The sequence below is a fragment of the Callionymus lyra genome, chromosome 14 (assembly GCF_982586985.1).
Source record: "Callionymus lyra chromosome 14, fCalLyr1.hap1.1, whole genome shotgun sequence".
In the NCBI taxonomy this organism is placed as follows: domain Eukaryota; kingdom Metazoa; phylum Chordata; class Actinopteri; order Syngnathiformes; family Callionymidae; genus Callionymus; species Callionymus lyra.
In genome coordinates this window covers 16,639,518-16,649,205 of record NC_141831.1, presented here as the reverse complement: position 1 = coordinate 16,649,205, position 9,688 = coordinate 16,639,518, and the positions used below count along the sequence as shown (strand labels likewise).

Here is a 9,688-nt window from a genome sequence, read left to right as displayed (position 1 = left end):
GGAGTCCCAGAAAGGATTTGGGAAATGTGAGTTCTTCTACTAGAGCAGGTCAGAATTCTCGCTGCAGAGTTTTGTATTAACTGCAGCCGAGACAGCTTCTTGTTTAGACACGAAAATAAACTGTTGCAATAGTCTAAAAGAGAAGACACAGATGCATGGATAATAAGCTCCAGATTGTGTTTTGAAATAATCTTCCTAAGTTTAGAGATTTTTCTCAGTTGAAGGAAAAGGTTTCTGGTCAGTTTTGTGCAGTGTTGAACTAGAGACATGTCTTCAACACCCAGGTTTCTCAGGCTCAGTTTGACAGACTGGCCAAGTACTGACTCAACCCTAGAATCTTATCATCAGGCGCAATAAGCAGTTTCGGTTTTGTCCACATTTAGCTGCAAAGTGTTTTCACTCAGCCATTGTTTGATTTCTAGCAAACAATTGACTAAGCTGCTCTCCCTCTGGGGCTCAGTTCGATCAAAAGAGCAGTAAACATTTTGTAAGAAACATCAGGAAATAAGGGATTCTAAAAAAAAAAATCTCTGAATGATTTTACCCAGGGGAATCAAGTACAGCAAAAACAATAAAGGACCCAGAACAGAACCTTGAGGGACTCCACACAACAGATCTGCCGATTCAGACCTCATTTGACACTGAAACTGCGCCCAGAAAGGTTTGACAGGAACCACTGTAACATAGACCCAGACAGTCCCACTTCATCCCTCAGTCTACTCAGCAGGATCTGGTGATCAACTGTGTCAAAGGCTGAGGACAGATCCAAGACATCCCTGATCGACATGGACTTTCTGAGTGAATACCACTTTCATCCTAGTAAATCACACTCATCCTACCGATGTGACTTCCTGGTGAGGTACGTTTCACTTGCTTACCCGTTTTAATGTATTTTTCATGGTTTCTTCACGTGTGGAGTCTCTGTGTATCAGGGAGTTTCTGAGCCCAGTTTTCATGCTTTATTTACAATGTTTTCATTACAAAACTTTGACTTTCTTCTGCTCCTCCGATCAAAACTCGAGGTATAAACGCAGCAGTGGTGCAAAAAGTTCTATCAAAGAGTTCTCCTGTGACTAGTCTTCAGAGTCTTGTAAGTCAGAATGTTTTATTAAAGCTCTGAGTCGCTACTGTGAGAGTTCAGGTCACGCAGGTCGTGGCAAACGTCACTGAGCCAAGAGATAGTTGTTGGTTCAATTCCACAGTTAAGTTAGAGTAGAGGATTCTGATCTTTTGGTCTTCTTTGTGTCATTAGATTGCAATTCATCTTTGGTAATAAGAATTTTATTATGATCTGCTACCACACTAGAGGAACCTTTTTTTAAATGAATTTAAATAAATCTATTTACTTGAGATTGATTGATTCTTTCATTGACTCTTATCTCTTCAGTGGACACTGAACTGTCTTTTAGTCATGTGTTCATATATATTTTTGATTAAAGTTTAAGTGTAGGAGCTCAAAGTTATTTGTTCTTGGTTTTTGCTTATATGTTCCTGGAAATTTTCTGGCACCTAAAATGGTTCCCGAACTGAAGCAGAAGCTTTAAAAACTGTTAGGAGACAGAGTGTTGTGTGAGGTAAGGATTAAAAGACAAAATATAAAGCTTGTGTTTCCAGTTTAGAAGTTAAGAAAAAAAGAGAAATTAACTAAAAATAAAAACAATATCATTATAAAAGAAGCCACAGACAAAAAAATACTGCATTTAACTCACAAAAATGCAACTTTTTCATTTGGGAAAAGATGATAAACACAAATAAAATCGTCTCACAGGTGGTTATTATTAATCTTACTCCCTCTAGTGTTTATAATGTGTTACATCGTGTGGTACACAGTGGCTTGTTCTAAGGTTATCACTTGGAAGTATTTCCTTGAGAAGATATTTTACTTTTTCAGTCCTGTCGTCAGGAAGGACTAGTAAACTTTGAAGTCAGACTATTTAATGGAGTCTTGTCTCTGCTTCAGAGACTCTGTAAGATGCGATCTTTGCTCCTCCCTCGCTCGTCTCTCCTCCGGATCTCCCCGTACACCTGGAAGAACTGCTCCATCTCTCTCTGCAGGGTCGTGTTCCGTCGGTCGGCGTCTGCTTTGGCTTGTTCCATGTTGCGGATCTGGACCTGAGCGACGCTTTGGCCTCGCTTCTGCTGCTCCAGGCGCGTTCTCAACATCGCCACCTGCCTTTCCAGGACGTCATTGCAGTGCTCCAACCTGCCATAGGTGAGATACAATCCAAACTTGTTGGCCTTTTTTTTAAGCACGTGTAAAAGCCCTTTATGTGCAGTTATTCAGTGTAAAAGTGAGTTGTTTTGGCTGTAATAACAGTTTAGATGGTGAATAAACATCTGTACCGTATTTTCCGGACTATAAGTCACAGTTTTTTTCATAGTTTGGCCGGGGGTGCGACTTATACTCTGGAGCGACTTATGTGTGAAATTATTAACACATTATTACCGGTATATCATTTCACATGTTATTTTCACACTAAACCACAAGAGGGCGCTCTAGGCCTGTGTTGATAATTTCGACGTAGAAGAGGAAGCGCCGTATCTTCTACCTCCGGAGTTAGCGGAGTCGTTTAAAAGTGACACCGAGGATGAAGATTTCATTGGATTATAGTTATTTGGAGTTACACGGATGGTTTGGTAAACTTATTAGCATGTTATTTATGCTATAGTTATCTGAATAACTCTTAATATGTGATGTTAACATACCAGGCACGTTCTCAGTTGTGTAACGTTAGCGTACCGTACAATTATTCAGCCTGTTGTTGCCTCTATTCTATTTTTATTTTAAATTGCCTTTCAAGATGACATGTCTGTTCTTGGTGTTGGATTTTATCAAATACATTTCCCCCAAAAATGCGACTTGTACTCCAGTGCGACTTATATATGTTTTTTCCTTCTTAATTATGCATTTTATGGCTGCTGCGACTTGTACTCCGGAGCGACTTATAGTCCGGAAAATACGGTATTTTAAAAACAAACCTACCATCAAGAACCCTAAAAGGATCATCTGAGAAGACCCACCTCTGAATCCGGGCCTGGTACTCTGCCCTCTGCTGGTCCATCTGCTGCTGCACCTCTGCCAGCACAGAGTCAGCATCCTGGGACTGTGGTTGTGGTTCAGACACCAGAGGCTCTGGGGGACCAGATGGTAGGAAAACCTCCGAGCTGCCAGTACTGAGAGCACTGAAGCAGGAGGCCGGAGAGTTTGCATGTTCCTCACGTTCTCCATCCTCCTCCTCGGTGGTTTCCTCACCTGGCTGGAGGGTCAGTGAGAGAGTCTTGGAAGCCACGTCAGCATCTTTAGTCTGTCCGGTCTCATCTGGAGGTAGGACCTCACAGGAGGACCACGGGGAGTTTTCATCTGGCGTCTTCTCTTCTGTGTGACCTTCCAAAGCGCTGACATTTTCAGCGTCCTCCATCTTTGGATCCCGGTCCAGGTTGTCGTACACAGAGGGTGTGCTGTCCTCCTGGGCCTCACTGCTGCCCCTGCTGGCTGCCTCTGGCAAAACTCTCCATAAACAACCCCCCGAATCCGACGACCCCGGCCATGCCTCGAACCAGTTCTCTGCCCCGGACTCTTGGGTCCGGAGGCTGCTGGGGGAGTTTTGGAGCATCACGGACGAACCGCTGCCGCCAACGTTCTGGTGGAAGTGGATCTGGTGCCGGTCCAGGTGCTGCTGTGGGCTCTGGCTGCAGGTCGGTGCCGGGAAGAAGCAGTTGTCTGGATGTGAGGAAGTGTAGCGGTGACCCAGACGTCGCCTCTGTCCTGAAGGTAACTCTGATTTGGCAGCAGACGACGAGCTACAAATCAGAGAGAACAGTAAATCTAAAGGGTTATACAAGTTTTTCTCCAACTTCTAGGTCCATTTAAGGACTCTCGATTTTTTTTAAACACATTTTACATTGTTTCCCTATTAAAATGATGCTCCTGCTACTGAACTATATAAACAGTATATGTATTTTGTTTAAATAAAAGTTTGGTTTCTTGTATAAAAAATAATGTACATCCGGAGTTTAACGTTGTAACAACTTTTGTTACAAAGACACTGTTTCTTTGAGGGATGAGAATGGACTATATAATGCAGAAGTGAAAAAAGTTTTGGCTATATTGTATACGCAGGATTTTAATGAGAGGGTGGAGTCCAGGAAAAGCGATATATATTGGATTTATTTTAAACAAATGAATTGCAGGAAAACTTTTAAAAGAATATTGTTGCACACAATCAAAGGGGTTTATATATGTATTTGAAGAGATAAGAAAACCAAATTAATTTTTTTTTTTTAAATGGATACAGCGCTGTTGAATATTGATACAGTATCTTAGGAAACAATTCGATATTTTGCGTAATTAAGTGCAATTATATTTTCTTGTTCATCACTCAAACCCTTGCGGGAGCCAAGGTCTAGTCTTACACTTCTGGGCATGTGAAAAAAGTCACTGTGTATGGCAGGGGTGTCAGACCCAATAAACAAAAGTGGCAAAAAATGTTAAAAAATAAAATCTACATTCTCAAAACTAGATTCAAAAGATTCTAAACAGGCAAATATATTAGTGTATCATTTTTGTTTTTGAATGCTAATTTGCTAATTGAGCATAACTAACAATACATGATTGTGTTCACTTGTAGATAATTTGTAATCTAGTTAAACTCCTTTTTCTGCGTTGAACTTGAATTTTCCCTTGAGAAAATGTGAATAAAAGTACCCGAGGTCTTGAGCCTCCGCGGCGGAGGCTCCTCCCTCCGTGATCAGCGGCAGAGAGAGTTGGCGCAGACATGGCGGCGGCTGAAGGTGAGGTTGTTGCAGATTTCTCGGAGAAGGACTCCGGCCTCCAGTGGGTCGAACTGATGCCGCTGGAGGGACTTTGGAAAAGAGCGACTCGTGTTCTCGGATGAGCTCCAGCATCAGGACGTGAACCAGCGAAGCTCCTGCAACATCAAAATGTCAACTTTAAATGACATTTATGTTATATTTATAGTTAGTATTTGATATATATCGTAGCTAGCGATGAGCTAAATGGAACAGCAGGTGGCAGTAGCGTTCCGCAAGAACTAGTGGAGCCTCATCCACCAATAACACATTTCTTCTAATCATTCATGGATCCAGATGGTTATTTGGAACTTGATGCAACTTCCCCCCAAAAGAAGTTTTGACTAGATAAGTAACTTGAACTGATTTTTTTTTCTTCTAAATCTCTGTGTTATTATAAATAATATTTAACTTAAAAACATGTTTAATTTATAGTAAGCTATGACTTCAAGATGCTTAAAATGAATGAAAACACTTTTTTAAACTTTGGCCTCAACATGCAACCCACAAGCTGCACTGATCTTTGGATTCTCAAGTTTCCGATTGTACTTGAACACACCACTTGTGTCAATCTGGCCGTTTGCACCCTTTACCAAGTAGCCTATAGCTAGCTAGTAGGCACAACATTAGACTTAAAAAATACAACGGTGAAAAACTGGCAACGAAATGCCGTTGCTTGGCAACCGGTAAAAATACAATATAAAGAAGACAGTATTTGTAACCTTGTTACTTTGAGAAACTATTTTATAAATTTGTATAAATGTATATAAACAAATTGGTGCAATTTATATTAAGTGCAGATAAAAAAATTAAAAACTCTAAAAATATTTATAAACAGTAAACAGTGAAATAACAGTTTAGGCAAAAATACTCAAACAGCCGAACAAAAGCCTTGCTAACTAGCAGTGTAAGACAATAATCCATACACATTTAATATTGAAAAAAGTAAATACATTTTTATTTTATTTACAAGAAACATCTTAAGACACTTTTATGATTTTCTGGAACTCTTGTGTTGTTCTCGGTGTTATTTTGACCTTTTAAGTATATATATATTTTTGTTTTGTTTTGATCGTTCAAGCACTTTGTGACCCTAGTCTGTAAAAGCGCTCTATAAATATAAATTACTAACTTACTTACTTACATAGTCACAGAGTGATTTTTTTATGTCGGAATCAAACTTGCCTCTAAATGGCAGGAGTCATTCCGTCCTCCGCACCTAATGGTTCAGTGAAATCCTTTGCAATTCCGGCAATGACTGAGGACAAGAGGATACAGTACAACTCCAGCAGCTTTTAATGCTAATGCTTGGGCATATTTGGTTTCAAAACAAATAAAAACAATTACGACTTTGTGAAGAATAAATTCTGCAACACCAGAGTCAAGTACTCGAACAATACTACAACTAAATCCTTGTTCCTACAGTGTCGTTATATAGTACAAGATATGGTATCATTCCCCCTGTATCCAGAAAGATGTTCTTTCGCCAGTTTCTTGCCAATAAACACCTCTTCATAGCCAACAATATACTATAATGGTTTATATTTCTCTGTTTATTTTGAAGCATTTGCTTCGTTTTGCAAACGGCGTTCTACTCGACTAATATGTCTCCTGCGTCTTTCGTCCACCATTTGTCCTCTTCACGACAACCACCTTAAGAGCTCTCCTTTGAGCTAGGATCCTTTTGGATTTTCTTTTTAGATTTTTTAAAAGAATGTTGCATCTAGAAACTACATTTTGCATCAAAAACATTTAGGATTACAGTCCCTGATCTTCAGGAGAACTTTGCTGTATAAAAAAAGAAAAGGAAAATGTGATTACCTCCCATGATACTTTGCGGGTCGTCTCCTTTTGCACGTAAGATGTTGGGTCCAAATACAGTGGCCAGATTCTGACAGCTCATCCTGTTCCCGCTGGAGTATCCCTGGACTTCGTTAAGAAACCTGTACAAACCAAACACCAGTTCACTCAAGGACATCAAGGAATCTATTAGATTCCATATGAGTCTTACTGGCAGATGAAGTTGAGTAGATTGAAATTGGCGACTGGCAGCTCGTGAAGAAGGTTCCTCAGAAGATCCAAACCCTTTGGAGACAAGAACAACATTTGAAGGCCATGAAAACGGGGTCATTTCAACAGGGACTCACCAGCGTTCGATCACTTGAAAACTTCCGGCCGCAGAGCAGGAAGTCTTGGTAGCGGCTGTAGGGAACCAGCGGCTCTGGCAGCTGTCGGAGGTAGAGTTTCAGGAGTGACGCCACCGTGTGGACGTCTGTGATACTGCGGAAGAAGGATAAATCCCGTCAATCTCGTGATCTCGGTCGACAAGTCGGTCCTCAGAGACGCACCCGTCGAAGGACGGTCTCTCTCCGGTGTCAAAGGCTTCCTGGAGCTCCTTCACCAGACTGGCACGACCCGGCTGGCGAAACAAGCCGACCTCCTGGAGGCCACGCTCGCGGATGAAGGCCACGCACTGTTCTACCACCAGGGGGACCAAACGCACCCCGTAACGGCGCTCGTACAACACCGTCTCCTCCAACCGTTGGCCGAAGACGCCTGCGGGAGACGAGCGGTCGGTCTGTGGGGGGGCGATGCCGAGGGTTGTGACGCCGACGTACCTGTGAACGGGATCCAGACTCCTTTGTTGAGGCTTTTGAGCCACTCGTCTCCTTGACCGGTGCTGTTGGAGAGGAAGAAGTAGGAGCCCGGACTGGCCAGTACGTCTCTGTTCCCTGTTTCAAACACACACAGACCCACAACTCTTGTGTTCATAATAATAATAATATGTAATAATAACGTGGCCCTTATGAGGAACTATAAAGCAGATAATGTTAAAGTGAGTAGTTTATTCCTGTACTTGTTTTGTACGGTTTTTATTATTTATCAAAAGTTCAATTCTTAATATAACTTAAAACTGGACCTAATTATTGTTTTATTTTTTACTTCTTTATCATTTTTTCCTCAAAATAAATGACAAGAACATTCAACAAATTCTTTTAATAACATATTTAAATGCTTTGTCAATGAATCTTGTATTATTCAAATACATTTTAATGAAATGTATATAACTGGCAAAACTTTTAATCTTTTTAATTGTTTTAATTCGTTTTTATTTTTAAAGCTTGGCAGATATTGAGGCCAAATCTAGAAACCGTTTCTTACACCAGTGCATGCGGAAATGCAACAAATTTAAAAGTGGAAACAGAATAAGAAAGTCATTATTTTGAGGTTTGTAAATCATCACGATTTAATCTTCTTTACCAAAAAGAAAGACTCTATCTTTTCTTTTTCTATCATTTACTCACTTTATCCTACCTCTCTACTCGTATTCTCTTCAATTTAGGAAAATTATGTCACAACACGATCTGGAGTTTATAATACATACGTTTGTCTCTTCTTGTTTAGACTATTGTAACAGTTTATTTTCGTGTCTAAACAAGAAGGATCTGTCTCGCCTGCAGTTAATCCAAAACTCTTCAGCGAGAATTCTGACCCGCTCTAGTAGAAGAACTCACATTTCTCCGGTCCTTAAAACTCTTCACGGGCTGCCAGTTTCTTAAAGGATCAACTTTAAAATTCTGGTTCTTACTTTCAGATCTATTCATGGTCAGACTCCTCCTTACATCACTGATCTAATCCAGCCTTACACCTCAGCTCGGGCTCTGAGGTCTGTGGATCAGAATCTACTTATGGTTCTCCACAGGCTTTTTTGGGGATTTGTGTGTATTTTTTAGCGTGTATTGCTTTTGATTGTTCAAGCGCTTTGTGACCCTGGTCTAGAAAGGCGCTTTACAAATAATCATTACTTACTTACTTTTCTTTCTTTTTAACTGAAAATATGTATTTATTATTGGACATTGTTATTGTCATATCAACATACATTAGAAGAAGTGATCTAGTTTTCGTTAACTCAAAGCTATAATTGCATTTTAAACCACCTAGAAATTTTAACAGTTCTTGCATTACATCGCTGGAGTCGCCCACGAGCAAACAAATAAAACAAGTGTGTGGTTTAAATCCCTGTGTCCCTCTTTCTATCTGCCTTGCTAACTTCTATTCAGTTTTGCTTTAGTGTCGAATCGCTTTTATCCTTGAGCTGAATCTCATAACCTGATATACTGTAGGTAGAGACAGGGGGCGCAATTCAACTCACGTGGGTCCACATTATACACTTTGAGTGTAGTAAGAGGACGTCAAGCCAGAAGAAATGATGGAACAACACAAAAAGATGGATGTAAAATTGGATTGTATTAGGTCTTCTTTTTTGCTTTATTGCTTACAATGTCAGATTTTCATGTGTGTGTGTGTGTTGTGTCTCCTCCTGACTGACAGGCTGAGTCAGCAGTTGTAGAGTTTTTTTTATCCGAGGACACACAACAACCACTCTGATCAAGGAGGGATTAGTGTGTGTGTGTGTGTGTGTTGATGGTTTGTGTGGCTCCCCCTTGTGGCAGGACTGAAAGTTTTCCAACACAAAAATACAACATGTTTGTGCAGTTACAAGTTACAAGGGGTTGAAAAGAGCGCAGCGGTCAGTGGCTGATGAGAGTGTGTGTGAGTTTGTGCGTCTCACCTTTGTGGCCTGTGCTCTCGTACTTCCAGGACTTGAAGCAGCTGAGTCCCATCCTGGTTCACAGGAGATGCACAGTCGAGGAAAGATTTTGGGAAAATCAGGAAGACACAGTGGAATCTCGTTCGAGACTCATGCTTCAAAATTGACGTCCGGCATGATCCGTTTTTTATCTGCTGTCCCTGCTTATAATAACAACGACCACACTTTGAGAAGCTAGAAAAAGTGGACCTGAGATCAGTTTTTGAAGTCCAACCAAAAGTGTTGACGAGACCATTGAGCTCCACGGGATCACTTCGGTGAAGATCT

The 9,688-nt window shown here is 40.7% G+C and overlaps 1 protein-coding gene across 1 annotated transcript; it reads right to left on the bottom strand.

Annotated features, from left to right (window-relative positions):
* Positions 1–1,956: 1,956 nt before the first annotated feature.
* Positions 1,957–9,434, bottom strand: LOC148066200 (rho GTPase-activating protein 24-like). The gene is made up of 10 exons (XM_087808133.1): positions 9,383–9,434; positions 7,428–7,541; positions 7,158–7,365; positions 6,957–7,089; positions 6,821–6,894; positions 6,631–6,752; positions 4,720–4,928; positions 3,892–3,911; positions 3,022–3,804; positions 1,957–2,203 (listed from the first exon to the last, which is right to left on the bottom strand). The coding sequence occupies exons 1-10, from the start codon at positions 9,432–9,434 to the stop codon at positions 1,957–1,959; spliced, it is 1,962 nt and encodes a 653-aa protein (XP_087664259.1).
* Positions 9,435–9,688: the final 254 nt, after the last annotated feature.

Excerpts from the sequence above, each read along its gene's own strand:
- LOC148066200 (XM_087808133.1), bottom strand. The coding sequence starts at position 9,434 with ATGGGACTCAGCTGCTTCAAGTCCTGGAAGTACGAGAGCACAGGCCAC. Across the intron at positions 6,753-6,820 it reads CTACTCAACTTCATCTGCCA|GTTTCTTAACGAAGTCCAGG; the intron begins GTAAGACTCATA and ends TGGTTTGTACAG. Across the intron at positions 3,805-3,891 it reads GGAAACAATGTAAAATGTGT|TAGCTCGTCGTCTGCTGCCA; the intron begins TTAAAAAAAATC and ends CTCTCTGATTTG.